This window comes from Marmota marmota, unplaced genomic scaffold, assembly GCF_001458135.2.
Source record: "Marmota marmota marmota unplaced genomic scaffold, marMar, whole genome shotgun sequence".
Taxonomy (NCBI): domain Eukaryota; kingdom Metazoa; phylum Chordata; class Mammalia; order Rodentia; family Sciuridae; genus Marmota; species Marmota marmota.
The window spans coordinates 9,417,684-9,437,552 of NW_025999924.1; the positions used below are offsets into that span (position 1 = coordinate 9,417,684).

The window sequence follows — 19,869 nt, forward strand, 5'->3', positions numbered from 1 at the left end:
TTTTCTATTCTTTTTAAATCTTCACCATGATGGTTCCATTGTGATATATTTAACAACTCCTCCTTAAAAAGCCATGGGCTACATTTTTGTATTGTATAACATATGCCCTGACTGCTGTTGATTTTACTGGGATGCCTCCTTCCTCTAACAATATACTTAACACTCTTTCTGTTTGTTTTTTACTAATTTCTGATCCCATATTTCTACTATAATACAACCCAACAAGATGATGCCAAACAAAGCCGAGACAGAATGAAACAAAAATGGAACAACAAAAAATCATTATAGCCTTTCTATCCTCCTGAAATGTCCATCCGTCCTTTCTCCCTATCTGTTCCTCAGATGCAAATAGTTTTTCCTCAGATGTGAGCGGTTTTTCTTCCATCTCACTCATCTCCAGGGACAGGCAACTTAAAACAAAAGTGAAACAAAACAAAAGAAGAATCTTAAAATGGCTACCCATCCTCTTGCCCTGCCCTCAGGGGCGAGCAGTTTACCTTATCATTTACCCTCAGTCGTTCCCCATAAGGGCCACCAAATGCCGCAGTCTGGCTGGGCACAATTCAGGAGCCACTTGTCAAAAGAAACGAACTTTATTTTTAGAACCACACACGCCAAACAAAACAGCTCCTCAGGAAAAACCTTCAGAGCCCAACTGCCACCACCGGCTTCCCACAAGCCTCTCCACCTCCCCCACTCCTCCTGCTCTTGAGGCTGATTGGCTGGGTCGCGTGGGCGGAGCCAAAAAAAGTCCCCCAATGAGCAGCTCCATGGTCTGAAAGGGCGGGGAAACAGCCCAATGAGCATCACCGCAGAGGAGCCAATCAATTGCAGCTAGAAGTTTGCTGGGGCTACTGTGAGCCAATCATCAGCTGGCAGCTAGAAGTTTGCTGGTAGCTGGAAGTTTGCTGGGGCCCCTTCGGCTGTGGCTCTCAACAGAAGTGCAGGTAGATAGAACATAGGATACAGCCTGCAGATACTGAAACAGGGAGGTTGAGCTTGCTTTCATCTTGAGGGCAATAGAAAAAGTACCTAGGAAATGGTGATAGCTGTAAAGTGACATGAGACAGCAACTGGAAGCATGGCCTATTGCATATTCTAAGCTATGTGAAGGTAAGGTATGAGAGCTCAGAAAGTTGTAGAATGTACTAGTCCTTGATGAAGGCAGGAAGTCTGGGGCTTGGAACCAATAACAAAGAATAGAGTAGCAGGACCCAGGACATAAAAAATAATTCTGGGTATGTTCCATACACTGACAAGCATGAAGCTCTTGAAATTACATATATTTTACAACTTTAATCTTAAATAAACCTCACTTTCCTCAAGCTGCATAAAAATAACAAGATCCAAGAAAAGTATTAGCACAGGGTTTATGGAATTTCAGGAATTTCCAGCCTTCCCAGACTCATCATGTTGCTCTTTTTTTTTTTTTTTTTTTACAGCACTGATTCCATTTTGTCTAATGATATAAACTACCTGTTTTAAAAGCTTATTATTTATTTTGTATTCCTCTTTCTCTTATATTCCAGGAGAATAAAAGCTCCACAACATCAGGCATTTTAGTTGTTTTTATTCACTTCTATATCCTTAGTGAATATAAGAGTGCCAGGGCTGGGCAGAGTAGTGCACACCTGTAAACCCAGAGACTCAGGAGGCCGAGGCAGGAGGAACACAAGTTCAAGGTCAGCCTCAGCAACTTAGCAAGGCCCTAAGCCACTTAGTGAGACCCTGTCTCAAAATAAAAAATAAAAAGTGTGGGGATGTAGCTCAATGATGAAGCACCTCTGGGTTCAATTCCCAGCACCAAAGACAACAAAAACAACAAAAATCAATGCCAGGTTAAAAAATGAGCATTTGGTGAGTGTTTATTGAATGAATAAATTAATGACTATGTTAAATACTCTAAGAATCTGAATAAGGTAGACCTGGAAATTTTAGATACATGTGACCAGCTAGGAAGTCTAAATTGTGAAATCTTTCTTATTTTTAGAGGCTGGATATTTTGCTTAAGCAGAATGCCATAGATGCCTTGGCATGACATGGAAGGCATTTCACCAGAACGAGGTTCTACAGAATTCCTGTTAGAGGAGAAGAATTGGCCGAAAACTCAAAAGGTTATTTATTGTTCAAAGTCCTGGACTTGACACATTTTTGTTTCATAAAACCTGTGGCAATTCATTCTGAGTCGCATTTTCCTGTTTAGAAAATGACTATGATGACAACATCCGCTCAAACCCACTAGGTTAATGTGAAGCCCCCAGGCATACTGTTTCAGAGACTGTGGGTTTTATCATTTTAAAATGTAATGCAAGTTGGCTTTAGTTGACTACATTTTATTTTTATTAGAATTTGAGGGTTTTCTGGCACTTTTGCAATGATTTGTCTACAGATTAAAAGAATTATAGAATGTTCTGAACATCATTACAGATCTCTTGAGAAACCTAATAAATTCAAGGATCATCAAAGTAAGAGAATACCTTTTTTCCAAATATTATAAAAGTTAGTGCAGTGAGAAATTTCTTTGGTTTGTAAGTCATTCTTGTTATTATGACTATTATTTTATCTATGTGAAGAGTAGCTGGTCTCTGATGTTCCTGTTTTATATTTATGCCCACCCCCCAATAAAGAATAGTTTTATGAAGAGGGGTGTCTCAAAATTATAAAATTTCATTAAGGACCCTTTTTACCTCTTTCTTATGTCTAGTACGTAGATCAAACCAAAATCACCCTCAGAGCACCACACATTCCCTGTCAATTTTCTTTTAAAAAGTAAATGAAGTAAGTGTTCAGTCACTGGAGAAACTGAAACTTACCTGCTGACCCCATTAGCCATAGTGATTTTGCTCATGGATGATAGGGGGGTGGCAAAGAAGTGAGCCAAAGAAATGACAGGTTTGGTAGGGAGAAAATTTTAATTTCAAAGCCTTTATAAACAATGTAAAATAAACATTAAAATCTAAAAGAGAAAATGTTAGAAAGTCCTCCTGTCAAACTTGCATAGTCCTTATTTAAAAGATACACATATTGGAAACAGGGCCTCAATTACTTGGTCCACTGGTACCTTACCTGGCATAGAGCAGAGTCCCCTAGGGAATATATAGAAGGAAATCATATTTTGATACACATTGGACTGAGGAGGGTAGGGAGGGATCTACAACTTGAAAATCTACCTCGGAAAGAGAGACCCACTAAAGTTATGAAGCCCCCAAGAGAGGTTGCTTAAATAGCAATGAAAAGACTCCATACAGAAAAATAAATAAATAAATAAATAAATAAAGCAAGCAAGCAAGCAAAGGACCAACAGAGAGTGGAAAGTCCCAAACCACATCTTGCATTTTCCCACTTAGCTGAGACTTTGCCATGCTGATGACTACAGGAAAAAAATCTGGAAGACTTTTGTGCAGTGCTGAGGATATTTAGATATTTAGATTTCTTCTCTTCAAAACAGATTTATGAGGTTAATTGTGCTCTTTCTGGATTCTTCTGAGCTGCACTGCAACTACTTGGATGCTCCTGCTCCTGGTCTCCATAATGAACAAAGGCTGATTTTAATCAGAGGTATAATGTGCTCTGCTACAGAGAAAATGTGGCTTCACTAGGAATAGATCAGCAAGGTTCTTTTCTTTAGTGCTAGTGCCACGAGGTAAGATGGGTTAAGATGATTTTTTTTCCAGTCATAGGTGGTTGAACTTTCAAAACATGAGCAGTAAATATGATTTATGAAGGTGCTCCCCCTTGGAGAAAATTAAATAATAGAACCCGTGTTCCCTAAACAATTATTCCATAGTTCAGTTCCCAAAGTAAGTCTGCATTCTATCTGATTTTATAAACACTTACAGACTATCCAAACATGATTCTACAATTTATTTTGCATCATCAGTGCCTGCATCTCTTTAGAACAATATGTGGCTACCATGCCAACCTTAAAGGTTGCAAATTTAGGTAGGGAGGTTTGCTTACTTTGAAATTTACATCTTTTTGGTTACTCTGATTTTTCGCAACTTTTCCATAAAATCATTGCAAATATGAAATGTCAAAGGGAATTACAGTAGATGCTAACAAACTCTACATATTAATATGTAAAGTCTAGTACTTACCACAAGGGTGGTTATTATCAACATTTACTTTTTAATATAGTACTAATAAGGTAAAAGACATGAGTCTGAGAGTGAGACTTAAGATCTATTTCCAGTTCTGGCCATTAATAGTGACATACCTCTAGAAGAGTCTCTTTTTATTTTTTATATGGCTGTTTTTCACTGGTGGTAACAGAATATTAATCTAGATCCAGTTGTTCAGTCAACACACAATCACTGAGTGCATATTATGTTCAAGGCCTCCTGACAGACGTGGTATGCAGGGCTGCAAGTGCTCCAAAGCCAGTCCTTGCTCACTAGGCATTTCCCCTACTGTGTGAACTTCTCCCCTTTACCCATATTTCAGTTTGAGGTTTTCAACTATCTAGACATTATCTTGAACTCAAGCTGTTTAAAAATAGATTCATTCACTTCTTAATAAAATTTGTTTTCATTTTTTGTATACATATATGTCTTTGGCAAGGAATACCCAATTACCTATTAATCTGGTACAGAAATTTCGGAATATGTCTGACCCTTCCTACACTGTCATTTTTCATTTCCACAGTTCCACCAAAGATTCATCTAAGAGTATTCTAGATACATCTTTCTTTTATTCATAGAATAGGGTATAATCTCATAAGCAGTAGATTGTGGCTCCTGTTTGCCTAGTTTTCAGACACTCCTTTCTCCATTCCAATATGTATGTAATTTATTAAACTAAACCTCATGAAACAACCAACAATGTCTTCTCAATGCCCATATGTAATGTCCAGACTCTTTTGATTAGCTTTTAAAGTCTCTTATCCTTTCCCCTTCTACCTTCCCAGTATCAGATTTGCCTACTTACCAGCACTTACAGTTAAGTCTACCCTTGCTTGAGTGACTTTCTGCTTAAAGTGATATTTCTTGTTCTCATATTGATAGGTAACTCATTTTTTGAGACTCAGCTCAACATCATCTATTTTTGAATGGCAATTAAGTTTATCTATTCCAGATTGCTTGGTAGATTATTTATTCCTAATTATTTCATATATGTGACCTACTAGTTTTTATAGTAGTCTTATGCTGATATTTCCCATAAATTTAGCATGATACAGACACATATGGTGTATCACATTAATACTTGTGGCTTGATTGACCCACATGCATGCTATGACAAAAGAAAAAAAATTCCAGTACACTAAAAAACATTCACAGAGATAACTAAATTAGATTTAATGAATGAGACAAGATTTATGAGTCATGGTCTCTGATCTCAAAAAGGCCTTATTATTAACATTATCTTACAAATGTATATAGAATTCTGAATGGTCCGCCTAAAGGTAAATTCAGTGTACATTTACATTATTAGCAACATATTTTCACAACGTATTCTTACTGGCCCATCTATTCTTTCTTTTGATTCCCTTCCCACCAACACCCAATGGTCTTTCCTTTTTCTCAACTACATCTTCACCTCTCCAAAGATAGGACAAATTTGGAAAAATAATTTCTTGACATCAAGGTCTCATTCAGGCTAGATTTTTCTTTTTCCCATTCTATGACCTTCTGATGCCTTGACATAAAGGGAGTAGAGAACTTAGTGTAAACCTTACAATAAGATATATATTAAAGTGTGAGATACAGAAAGAAAAGATCAAATAGTGGCACTGAGGAAATATGATTTTTTTTAAACTCTATTACAGTCCATTTAGATAATTAAGGACTTCTGATGCTGAACTGCTCTAAAAGCAGAGAGATAGGACATTATTATGATTTGAATAATAAAGAGAGGACATTATGGTCCACCTCATGTTAGGCAGGGCAGGAATGTCTGGAGGTAAAGTAATTAGATTATGAGTGCTGTAACCTAGTGAGGGGATTTGTAATTTGGTGGATTTGTGATTTAAATCAATTAGTGGGTAGTAACTGTAGACAGGTGGGGCATGACTAGAGGAAGTAGGCCACTGGGTATACCACTGGGGATTATATTTTTTCCTGGAGTTTCTCTTTCTCTCTGTCTTTCCGTCTTTCCATCTGTCTCTCTGTCTTTCCATCTGTCTTTCTCTCTCTCTCTCTGTGTCCCCCTCTCTCTGTCCCTCTCTCTCTCCCTCTCCCTCTCCCTTTCTCTCTCCTTCTCCCTCACTCTTTCTCTTTCCTGGCTGCCAGGAGCTAAGCAGCTAGCTCTCCTCTGCCATGTCCTTCCACCATGATGTTCTGCCTCATCTCAGGCTCAGAGCAACTGAGTCAACTGACCATGGACTGAATCTCTGAAACCATGAGCCCCAAATAAAACTTTTCTCCTCTCAGTTGTTCTTGTCAGGTATTTTGGTCAAAGGGATGTCATACAATGCAGACTAACATATAGGACTAGATGGGAGAAGAAACAGGTTTTTCTTTTATGTGAGAAATAAAATAAAATGGAATGAAATTGTCCAAATTATATATGAATATACCACAGTGAATTCCACCTTCATGTATATATAAAGCACCAATAAAAAAACAATAAATAAATAGAAGGAAGACTAATAGAGTAGAGAAAAGGAAAAAGGAAGCAGGAGGTGGGAAGGGAAAAATGAGGAAGTACTAGGGGCTGAGGTGGAGCAGATTATACTCCGTGCATGCGTGATTACGTCACAACAAACACCATTATTATGTATAACTATAATGTGCTAATAAAAGCATCTGAAATAAAAATAAAATAGGACAAAATATAAAATAAAATAATAAAGAAGAGAATTTCATAAAGTATTTTAACAATATTTGACCATCCTTTAAAAAGATGCTTCATTTTAAGTAGGTGGTTTTAATCTCTAGAGTTTGCTATTTCCTATATTCCTCTTTAAAATTTATGTATCTATTAGTCATTAATGAAAATTAATTTCATAAGCGTTATGTAAACTTTACATTTTTAAAGAAAAACTCACTGCAGTTTATTGTTACTATGCACACAGAGAAACCTGACTTGTCATCTATTCACCATTATTCTCCCACAAATGAACCTCTCTGAACTGCAAGTGTAATTATAAAAGAATAAAATTGGTGTCTAGTGCCTAAAACAATATTTTACCTGTTTAGCCTTAAAAACTTGGTGGGGGGTGATGGAAGTGAAGAGTATAGGATAGATGGATGGAGGATTTAAAAACCCATCATATTATTAGATTTCTTTCTTTTCTTTGTTTTTTTTAGTTGTAGTTGGGCACAATACCTTTATTTTACTTATTTATTTATTTTTATGTGGTGCTGAGGATCGAACCCAGCACTTTGCATATGCTAGGCATGCACTTTACTGCTGAGCCACTACTCCAGACCTATTAGATTTCTTATCTGGGATACTTGTTAGAAGAGTTGAAGAATTAAGTGCTTTCCCAAAATCTAGTGTATACCTAGCATATAATATTTATCCTTAGAAAATATGAGAACTCAAATCATTACCCTTGATAGTCTTTGGGGGAATATTATTAACCAAGTCTAAAAGATGAAGCAAGATATATCTATTCTTCTGTGAAATAATTACTGAGGGCCAATAATTCACTGTTATCCAAGCAGATATGAAGTTCTTTCTGTTTATTATTGTGGTTGCTGGAAAAATGAGCTTGTTTAAGTTATTAGACTGAAGTTAAATTTAACTCCTGATCATTTTTCTACAATATTCACTTTTAGAAATCACCTTTACTACAAAACAAAATAAATGAACTCTAATTATTCGCTTGACATAAACCTTAATAACTTAAAATGCCTAAAAAATCTGACCTAAAATTAACTTAACCAAATATTAACAGGTTTGAAGGGTATAACAGAAATCCAATAAGGTTCATTATAAATAATGGACCAAACATAGTAGATCAGTTAAGCACCAAAGATATAAGCTCCCAAATATGGAAGTGTAATTAAACCTTTCAGGGCATCATCTCATCTTCTTTCAATCCTTCCTACTAAATTTCCATCAAGTGTATTCAAGTTATTCTAAAATGAGAACAATTAAGAAACTTTTACCAAAAAAACATGACTACTAAATAATGACTGTTTTGGATAAGGACCCTCCTTGAGGTCAATTCAGGATTCAACAGAAATCACTAACCACTTCCTCTAACACAGCCAAGGAATTTTCTTTCTTTTACTTTAAATCACTTTCTGTTACCAAATGGTCAGATTGCATTTTCTAGCATTAATGATTCATTCTGTTAACTCTCATTCATTAAAAAAAAACTGTACCAATTAATATTTTCTATTACCTTGTAAAATAACTAAACAACAATAACAAAATCCACTGGCTTACCATTTTCCTTCTTCATTTTCATATTGTTGAACTGTGTATCCAAACATATCTTCCACGGGGCCACTGAAATTCATTGCATTTTTCACATCAACATTGAATGATACGCAGAAGCCTAGAACAACTTTAAGAGGGAAAACAAAGTCAAGTTACACAACGTTAGCTAAGATCTCATCGTGTTTTGAATTATGGAAGGCATTCTTGAGGTTACCACTGAAGGCTGTTTTCTTATTAAAAAAGAGCAGGGAAGCTCAAAGAATGAGAACTTCGAGGAAGATCCTGATTTTAACTGTATTACCAACTAAAAATCAATACGATGGCTTTAAAAAAGACAAGTATTAACATGCAGACAAAATTCCAGAGCAATTTAGTATCTGTACCATTTCCAGAGATAATAATTTTAAAAATGTGTTGGATAGTCTCAGAAACTCAGAATGATTAGTGCAGTTGCAGATAATTTTCCAGTAGTGAGCCTGACAGAGAATCTCAGCCACTGGTGAACTACACACAGCCTCATTTCCCTGTTTCAACCACAGAATAGTTGACTTAAAGCCTCACAGGAAGAAGATTTCTCCTTGCTGCTTTTAAAAGGAAAGGCAAGCTGTCTGTATCCATCAAGGGATAGCTTCCCACATAGGCCTGAGATGAGTTGTTTCCCTTCCTTAATCAAGGTGTGGGTAGAAGCTTGCATATTGTAGATTGAAAGATATCATGTTGAAGCAGGAAGGCTGACGGCTGACACCTCCTTATAATGTTGCTGCTCATAACCTCACAAGTGGCTGTCCGGATTGAGTTAGATGATATATACAAAAGTTTACTCAATGCCTGGCACCTTCTATATATTCAATGAGAAATAATTCTCCTCAATTTTCTTGTAGTCTAGGTAGTGGGAAATCCTTTAATAAATGAGACTGTCTCCTAAAGGGGTTCTGGAATCGTATACACAAATTGATGATGCCAAATTCCTCATTGGGTGCTGGTTTATAATGTGTACTCAAAAATTTCCCAAGTATTCCCCTCCTGGTTATAACTAAGAACTCTTTGCAAAAAGCACACTGCCTTATAAATCACAGCACATCAAAGGATATATTTGGAGGTAAAAATTCAGTTTCCTTTGTCAAAACCATACAGCCACAGGGATTCTGAAATATTCTCTCTCACAGTCTTACAGATTCTGAGTGGATTTAGTCACTCCAATCTTATAACCCTTACTATAAACTTCCCCATAAATACAGTCTAAATCTAGACTATTCTAATTTCTAATCTTCAAATTTTTGTAACAATAATAAGTGATTATGTGATGCACAGGATTCTGAGTTAACCTAGAAAAAATTTATTCTTCAAGGAAATGAACAAAAAAAGATATTTATCATTGCGTAGATCTATTTATAAAGTATTCCTTGATCTCCTCTATTTAGAAGTAATCTTTTTTCTAACTACTCAAACCTTTTCTTTTCTTTTTTTTTAAAGAAAACTCCACTCCGAGAAGTAGCTGTTAAATACTGTCTACACTGTAGTTATCTAAGTGAGTTTCTTTCCTAGATTGAATTGTTCTTAAAAGCAGAGACGATTTTACAAATCTAGCACAGTTCTCTGTACAGACAGGCAATAACATACTTGTAGACTGAAAGATAACCTGCTGAAGGAGACAGCGTTCCCACTGTAGTTGGAGATGAACTGGCTGCAATTCCATCCTAGTTAAAGAATACTTTTCAAATAGATTTTTAAGGGGAGAGACAGATGAGATTTGGCAGCTGAAAAAAAAAATACATATCGATGATTTGAGAGGGTCTCTGCAAGTAGCAAGACACAGGACAGGACAAATATGGTTGCAAGATCATGAAGAGATTTGCCTGGCTGGTGTGAAGAAAAGGAAAATGAGTGGACGAATAGCACACGTCCTTTTATGTACATTTCCTGCTCATTCTTCCAGAGTAATGAAGAACAGCTGGTTACTGTCTTCTGTATAATTATCTTTCATATATTTGAAGTTTGTTTTAAACACCACATACTCTCTATTCCAAGCTAAACAGTATATGCGCACAGGTTATATTTATTAATTTTTTGAACAATCTCAACACATTTTTTATATGAGAAACATACAAAATAGGATTTCTACAGCAGGGTCACTCCATTTTGACACTATTGACACTAGGGGTCAGAAAATTCTTTGTCAAGAGGGGTTCATCCTGGGTTGAGGGGTGTTTAGCGGTATCTCTGGTCCCTATGCACATGATGCCAGTATCACTGCCTGAGTTGTCACAGTCAAAAATGTCTTTAGGACACTGAAAATTGCTCTATTGCCAAAATCGCCCTCATCCGAAAACAAGCATTTAACACATAAAGATCAGAACACCATCACCAATTATTTTGTTAAAGAAGGTGACGGAACCCCAACTAAGGACCACAGATCAGTAGCATCTGCCTTGTCTAGGAGCTTGCAAGGACTGTAGAATCTCAGGCCCCACCCAGACTGCCTCAATCAGCATCTCTTCCCCAACAAGATCCCTGGGGAACCATATTCCTATTGGAGTCTGAGAAGCACAGGTCTATAACACGTTACTTCTTTTTCCCCCCACAATTTCCATGCAGGTAATGAAATTTACCTAAATTGAAGGTGCTCAACAGGATTTAGGCAAAAGGGGGACAGAGTTCTCCTAACTTAGGGTCCACTTCACCTTGTGAAAGTATTTTTCCAAAGCATCCTTACCTTTAGTAAATGCTCTCCCAAAGCCCATTCTTGTTACTTCCTTAGTGTAAGACCAAGAGCTTGTGGTTTCCTTTTGGGGCCTGTTTATTCTACATGTTGTATGGAATGTCTGGGGGTGTTTGCTGCACTTTTTAAAAATTTCCTGTCCTTAGAATTCTACAGGCCATTTCCCTGAAGTGATTGTAAATCAGTCTCTTTCATGTTTTCTGAGGCACCAAGGAGCCTGAAGCACAGGAGATGACATTAAAAAATAGTTTACATCTTGTTCTTTTGATTTAAAGGAGTGAGTAAACAGTAAAATCAGCTTCTCATAACTTTGAGTTCAACGTTCATTTGGGAACTTAGAACTTTACGTACCAGAAATAAAGCAAAATCATATTTATTCTCAACCAAAGCAAAAAACCAAAAACCAAAACCAAAACAGACTGGTGTGTTTTAAGGAGCTACATAGGGAAAATAGGAAAATAGCTACATTTTCAATACCTATTGAATATTTACGGAAAATGATGGAAAATAAAACAGACAATTATCAGATATCAAAAGTATATTCTGATTTTACATGTATCATCAAGAGAAGTTTTCTCCTTAAGAATAACAACAACTGTATTGTGTAACTTATGTGGTATTCTTTATTCATCCCATTAAATTTTCCAACAATCCTACAATCAAAAACAATTATTTTCATCATTATATGGATGAGAAGAAGAAAGCTCAAGAAAACCAAAAAATTTTCCCACATTTCCACAGGATTCCAAAATCCAAAGCATTAATCACCATTCACATTGAGTCAGTTTTTATATCTTGTCCTTAAAACTGGAAAGTGCTAGGGAAAGGTGACAAGACGCGGGGTTTAGAAGAGAGGTACATGTAATGAATTGGGATGCGTCTATGTAATTCCATCTTTTCCGAGGCAAATTTGAGGAGGAGGCTTTTCTTCACTGGTGATAGGCTGGGGAGGATTTGGGGAATGAGTTGGCTAAGAAGTTATGGCTACAGAGCTCAGCTAAAGCTTCTTGAGGGTTTCAGTTAAAACATACATTTAGGCAGAAAGAAATTAAAATACTTGCTCCTGTTCAAATAAGGTTATAAGAGGATTAAAAGAGAAGAAGAAGATATGATTGTGGATGTTAAAGAGTTCCTATGTAAAATAAATTATTTTATACAATCTTTTCCCCCCAGAATGAAATTTGATATGTAAGACAAATAAGTAGGAGAAAGAAAGGCAGAACATAACCTACAGTTCCAAGGTGTTTCCTTGCTTAAAAACATTTCCATATAAATAATAGTAGTGAGCAATTCAATAACCTGTGGAGGTTAGGAATAGAAGTTCAAGTAGGTTGAGTGATTTGTCCAAGGCCAGGCTGCATTGGCAACAGAGGCAGGACTTCACCAATTGGTCTTCTGAGGTCAAACCATGGACTTTCTCTAACTGAAGTGCTATTGAGTTGGTTAAATTAAGGAGGTATTTTATCTCAAAATAATGCTCAAATAGCCCATGATGGCTCATAAGATTTTGGAATATTTGAAGCTAGGCCAGACAAAAAAAGCTGAATGAAGGTGGCAGAATCTGAGCATCTCTGTTGACTCCAGTGGAAGGAAGTTCTCCTTAACTCCTCACATCCCTGATCCAACAAGAGTCACTGTAGCCTGCTTGATTGTCTCTTTGAAGAACAAAATCTGTACTTGAGGAGTTGTCCCAGGATTCTTGCTCTAATAATATTCGGATGGAAATATTTACTAGTTAATGGAACTCTGTACATTGTAAATTTTAAGCCCAATGCAAGAGAGTATCAGATAAATGATGACAAGGGAGCTGTATTAAAATGCTTTTGCTTTATTTCAATATCTGCTTGTGCATGTTTATCCAATCTAGAAATAGAAGTTATGCAATTAATTTTACTTTATTATTTTAATATAGTGAAATGATGATATAAGATTCAGATAGGAGATAATAATAATTGCATTTGAAGAGTGAATTGATGGGGCTGGGGTTGTGGCTTAGCAGTAGAGCACTCGCGTAGCACATGCGAAGCCCTGGATTCGGTCCTCAGCATCACATAAAAATAAATAAAATAAAGGTATTTTTTTTTAAAGAGTGAATTGATAGATTTTAGAGTAAATTCCTTGACGATATAGAAAAATGGTGATCTTTGGAGATATATGAACCAGCTATACCATGAATACAACCAAGTCTTTACTCTGATTAGATATATGCCCGATCCTGGAAATACAGTTATAAAGAGACAATCCCCCTGCTTCCACAGAGCTTGTATCCTATTTGGAAAAAAAAATAGCAAGTGACTTAACTTCTACAAGCCTCAGTTTATCATACTTAAACCTAGCCAACAAATATCTCCCAGGCATTGGTTACTGTATGAAACACAAATTACGCATGCAGCAACAGAGAATGCCTAATAAATGAGTCAATCAACTCCTTAGGTAGAATCCACATAGCTAATTTATTATCTGGCAGAGGAGGAGATTTCTTTCAGAAGATGCTTCCCTCATTGTGATGACTATTTTGTGTGTTGAATAGTGATATAAATGTGCTATATCAATGGGTAAAGCACAGAGAATTCATTGACTCATTTCCATAGCAGATTCCCTGTTTCTCAACCTGGCTGCAATGACATAGGTAAAGAAAAAGATGACAGGCCTTCTAATTAGAAGAGCTAGCCATGGAGGAGGAGCAGAGGTAACACACATCCTTACATCACTCATCCTAGATTCCTTAGACTTTCAACTCAGTTCCTCAAGATGAAGTGTATATTTATGATACCATTCAGGATCTGAGCCAGTGAGCGACAAGCTGACTCTGAACTCCAATGACAATCTACTCTCATCTAACCTGGTTCAAGAATTGCAAGTCTCCTCCAAATACAGGGCAACCCTGCAGTGACTCCTTCTAGTGTATTCAGGCCTTATCAAACAAGTCACAGTCCTTGGCCACCTGAGAATGAGAAAGCACACCTGGGCAGTATGCTTTCTGTGGTGCAGAGCTGTGGACCCCCCTAATCTTCCCACATATGAGTACTTGTACCTCCTGGGCAGCTTTTAACACTTGTGCTGACATGCCTGGTATTTGCTCTGCTAGAATGCACATAAACTCCTGAGGTCATACATGCTCACTATAATTTGTCATTCGATGGATATATCATGTATTTTCTAGGACTCCAAATTTCCCTTTTTTTCTCTTTAGATACAGAAAAATATTGATTCAGCTTTGTGGCAATGTATGGGATTGGAAGAAAAGTATTTTAGTGATGAAACTGGTTAAAATTGAAAGCCCTTTCCCCTACCTTGAAAAATATGACATCATTAGACTATTCCTATTATGAATCTGAAATCTTAATTAGTTTAATTACTCTTATTAGGTTAAGTGGATCTTAATTTGGGGGTTATAATGTTACTATAGATATAAAATTTGATGGTGAGTATAACTGGATTTGTCCAAAAAGGCTATAGAATTGCATATTCTAGTTGATTTGAAATCTGAGATGATCATTTTCATAGCATTTCAATCTTAAGAAGATGTCTAGTGGTAGAGACATGAGAAAAAAGACAATAATATGCCAAAGAGTATAGAATAAACAAAAGTTTTTCCATATGTCCTCATACTCTATAATATAAGTTTATAATATAATATAAGTTTAGGAAATTTATATTTGCTGTAAAAAATAATATATCCAACTTTGTATCTTCCTCAATAAATGGAGCTTCCTGATAACAGTGAAAGGTAGAAAAAAAAATCTGGCTCAATAAACATTGACAATCAGAGTTCTTTCATCAGAAATGATGAAATATGTCAACAAGATATCCTCCTCCATCAGCAACCAGAAATGCCATTCAAGTGACCGGGTAGTCATGAGATTGATTTTCAAGTTTCTTCCTAGGAGGCTGCTTTTTAACTTTAGTTCTCTGTAGTAGGTAAATTTTTGTAAGCTTTGAATTTTAGTTCTGAAGTTCTGTGAGTCTCAAGTTACTACAAATTGTATCTGAACTTCAGGCCACATACGGGTGTGTTCAAGATAGTATTGTCGTAAACTGGTTTTTGAACTTCAAAGTGAAGCTGTGTACCTATGTTTATCTGTACATGACCAGTGAGAAGAAGGCAAGGAAGCATAATTCTGGCACATGGTAGGTATTTAAAACAAGTTTGTTGTATGGAACAGAATGGAACAAATAGAAAATAAGAACTTTTAGTATAAAGGTCATTCTGGCCGTAAAAACTATGTCTCCTTTCATAAGTGCTACCCAGATTACTGAACTCCACCAGAATGTTTCCCAAACATCCTTTGTTAAAAATCCCCCTTGAAAATTTTGACATACGTTTGTTCTTCCATAGTGTTTATTTTCTTTGTAGTATCTACAGACATCTGCTCATGGCCCCATATCCTCCCACCACAAATAATTACATGCTTTGCCGGCTCCTTTCAGACTGTCCCCACTCTGAATCTTGGAAATTCTTAATCAGTCTCAGAACCCAACCCACTCCACCCTGTCAGCATCATGTTCTGGTTCTGTTTTACAGGATAAAAAAGCTGCAGAACCTCAGGGGTCCCTGGATCCCACTGTGGGAATACAACCCGTGTGTTTGTGCAAGCAACATGAGCACAGGACTCTGTTCTCTAGCTGCCTTGGCATCTTTAGAGCTGAAATCACTAATTTCTTTGACTGTGCAGTGTGGAGCACTGCATATGGAAAGGCGTATTACACTTCAAAACAAAGCAGGATGGCGTCATCTTGAAATATTTACCCAGAAATATGAGACTTGCTGTCTTGGGATATATCAGAACTTGACGAACAGCTGTACTTGTTAGTGGTATCTTCAATGGATTTTATTAACTTACATATAATGTCTTCTCAGTGGTGTATATGAATGAGACAGTAAGGCATTTCCAGTGTTTATTTTTAATACATACAGCAGGTACTTTCAAGGGTCAGGAAAGAAAAGAGGTAGTATGCATTGTAAAATAAATTATTTTCAATATACCTAATATGCTTAACTGACAATTTCAAATTCCAGACACTAACAAATTCCACTATTGATTCTCCTCAATTAATTAACAGGATAATTTTTCTGGATGAGCTTTTGGTGAGCTTTTGGAAGACATACACATGTCCAAGTGTGTGGGTTAATGGGAGATATGGTTTCAAAATACTTCCATTATTTCACCAGGGCCAATGAGCTACCCACATCTTGTTTGTTTTTATATATGTTTAATAACTCCAATGGAAATTAGAAGATTGAAAATCATTTTATTAACCTGCATATGTCTCTTGACTTTTCTGACCCATGAGGCTACCTGTTGTGCCTATTAACAAAAATAACCACAGGACTGGCAAGTATTGCTGGCACATATATCTCCTTGAGAAGAAATTCTATGTAAGTCACTAAAATTTACTAAAAAGAATAATGGTTAATGAAGGTACAGTCTTGGTTAATAAAGGTACAGTCTTGCATTCAGTTTCCTTCTTCTAATGCATCAATAAACAAGGTACAGATCAATATCTGGGTAAGATTTGACCTTAAGATAGAACCAGTGGCATCTCAAAAATGTAAAGAAAAAAAAAAGATTATCCAGTTAATTCATGTCCAAATAGTAGAGGAAGAGCCAAAAAAATTTTCTCTTTCCCTAATGTAAAATTCAGAGATTGTAGCTAAAATTAAGTAAGAATATACTTCAGTGCAATCAAAAGACAAAATAGAGTCAAATGGAAAAGAATAGCTACACTACAAAAAACCAAACAACCCAATCAACAAATGGGCCAAAAATCTAAACAGACACTTCACCGAGGAGGATATACAATCAATCAACAAGTACACAAAAAATACTCACCATCTATAGCTATCAGAGAAATGCAAATTAAAACCACTCTAAGATACCATCTCACTCAAGTAAGAAAGGCAGCCATTATGAAGTCAAACAATAACAAGTGCTGGCGAGGATGTGGGGAAAAAGGTACAATTGTACATTGCTGGTGGGACTGCAAACTGGTGCAGCCAATTTGGAAAGCAGTATGGAGATTCCTTGGAAAGCTGGGAATTGAACCACCATTTGACCCAGCTATTCCCCTTCTCGGACTATACCCAAAAGGCCTAAAAAAGAGCATACTACAGGGACACAGCTACATCAATGTTCATAGCAGCACAATTCACAATAGCTAGACTGTGGAACCAACCCAGATGCCCTTCAACAGATGAATGGATTAAAAAATGTGGCATTTATACACAATGGAATATTACTCAGCATTAAAAAATAACAAAATCATGGCATTTGCAAGGAAATGGATGGCACTAGAGCAAATTATGCTAAGTGAAGTTAGCCAATCCCTAGAAAACAAATTCCGAATGTCTTCCTGATATAAGGGAGGTGACTCAAAACAGAGTAGGAAAGAAGAGCATGAGAAGACAATTAACATGAAACAAGGAAAAGAGGATGGAGGGAAAGGGAGGGTGAAGGGGAATTGCATGGAAGACTAAAGGAGACCCTCATGGGTTCACAAAATACATATACGATGGTGTGAGGGGGAAGGGAAGAAAAAAAAAGAAAGAGAGAGAGATAAGTGTCACAGTAGAATGGGTAGACAATAGTGATGGGACGGGAGGGGTGGGGAGGGGGCATAGGGAGGGCAGCAGAATACAACTGACACTAGGATTGCTGTATGTATACATATGGCTGTATAACCAATGTGATCCCGCAATCTGTACATGTGGAAAAATGAGAATTCATACCCTATTTGAATCAAATGTATGATATGTCATTGTATTGTCTTGAGCAACTAATAAAAAAAGAATAGCTACACTGTTTTCAAATACGCATGTTACCTCAAAACATTTATTTAGATTGTTGAAATTTGAAGAGTAAAAGTTAAAAACTTTTTAAAAAATGTTATCATTCCTATTGCTATTTAGTATCACCCATAAAGTATAATAGGTATTCTTCAATAGAAAAATTCCAACATGTAAAAAACATCAATTGGTTGTGATTTTTTAGATATGAAAACAGTTATTGGCATTCTGATTCAGCTACATTATTCTTTCAAGAAGGGAGTAGGCCTAGATTTTCAAAAATGTTTTAATTAGTGTGCAAGGTTTTAAGGACACAATTAACACAAAAAATGAGGTCTACCCACATTTTATTTTGCCATAGGCCCTAAATTTTGCTTTCCAAGACCTCTCATTCTTTTATGTGCTGTATGATTTAGAAGCAGGAGTATATTTGATAAAGTTCTGTTTTTGGGGGGCACTCAGAATGGAACCTAGGACCTTGCACATGTTAAGAAAGTGCTCTACCACTTAGCTATATCTTGATCCGTAACATTTCTTTTTTTCACAGAGTTTATCTATCTAAATACTTTCTGGCTTAATGTAAATGTGATCAGCCATTCACCTGAATAAATTAACTTATTAATTTTGATGCTAACATGAGGAAATACTGTGAAAACTCTGACAGTATACCTCAACCAAAGCCATCATTTATAAGCTCACCCTAGAGTCACCTGTTAGCTTTAACAAGCAATTTCATATTCCAGATACTGAGAGACACCATTATTGATTCTTCCATGCTGCTTAATAGGCTATTTTTTTCTGTATGACTCAGTGCTGTCCCTAATAATGCACTATCATTTAAATTAAAATGACACTGTGTAGCTTGTCTTCCTTCCTAGCAACTTATTATTGTAATTTTCCATTATCTCATTCACTACCAAACATTCTCTTCATTCAAAAGCTTTTTGGTACCTCTGCTCAACTTCAAACTTGTCCAGAGAATCAAGAGAGAAAAAAAAAGTAAGCTGGATGAGTGTAATTTATTATTCACCTGAAAACATTTGGAAAATAAATCAGAAAGTATTTTAAAGGACATTGGGGTTTGTTTATGAGAAGTGAAGCAAAGTCTCAGTAGCTTGGAATGTTGAAACATTTCAGAAGGCAAGGGTCAGTAGGATGCTTGTTTTCTTTTCAGAGAAAAGAGATAACTTTTTGATGCTTTCTTTTCTGTTTTGAGATAGCTCTAAACTTTGTTTTCTTAGCTATAATTGTTGCTAAGACCATGATGATCTTTTAGCACTTAAAACATTAGTTGAGCAGTAACATCCTTGGATCTAAAATCTATTCCTATCTGGTAGCGGCATCTTTTACATTCTTTCCATTAGTACACTAGAGTATCTTCAAATGCAAGTAAATACAGATGTTGTAGTCAATATCCCAAACAACTGCAGCCAATAGTTACCTTAAATGGAAATATTCTGAATTTAGAATCACAGCCCTAGTTACCAAGTACTTGTTATATACAAGGATCTTAATTCAACGTAGAGGTTACCCTTTGAACTGAGGGGAGAAGAAGGAGGGGAATAGGCTTCAAAAGGAGATTAAAATAAAATGTGGCTTCACATTTTTTATAGAGGAAATGGGTGCTTCACACACCTGATGTTCCTTTCCATGTGGACAATAATTTCACTGTCTATAACACTCCTGGTCTATTTCTATACCCAGTCTCCTTGCACACTTAACTGATTCATGAGGCTGGAAGGAGAAACTGCCTGGGTAGTCCAGCCGTCTCTTACTCCTGTTTTCTTGGAAGTGGGTCTGCCTACAGAAAGAAAATGTTTTAATTTCTGCTTCCGGTGTTAGGCTCTCAGCTGGTGCTGGGGAGTAAAGCAAGCTCTTTGGGGTTCAGTATGGGGGAATTTCACATATCAGCCAAATCCTATTCTGATTCTTTGTCATTTTTCAATTGGTTCTGACCTCAAGTAAGGAAGAGGTTTGTTCATTATTAGGCTTTTTCAAAAAATTCTAAAGAAGTTTTATTTCTTATGAAAAT

General features: G+C 36.4%; 1 protein-coding gene across 2 annotated transcripts in view; it reads right to left on the reverse strand.

Annotated features, from left to right (window-relative positions):
- The window catches only part of Itga1 (integrin subunit alpha 1), a 168,723-nt gene that overhangs the window by 96,110 nt on the left and 52,744 nt on the right, over positions 1-19,869 (reverse strand). Inside the window, exons 1-2 of one of the 2 annotated variants that reach the window (XM_048800051.1) lie at positions 11,045-11,325; positions 8,338-8,458 (exon numbers count right to left, since the gene is read on the reverse strand). In XM_048800051.1, the coding sequence (XP_048656008.1) occupies positions 8,338-8,458; positions 11,045-11,072 (149 nt within the window). In that variant the 5' untranslated portion in view covers positions 11,073-11,325. Of the gene's footprint in view, positions 1-8,337; positions 8,459-11,044; positions 11,326-19,869 lie in introns of those variants that run through there. The other variant, XM_015497320.2, reaches the window with a different exon arrangement.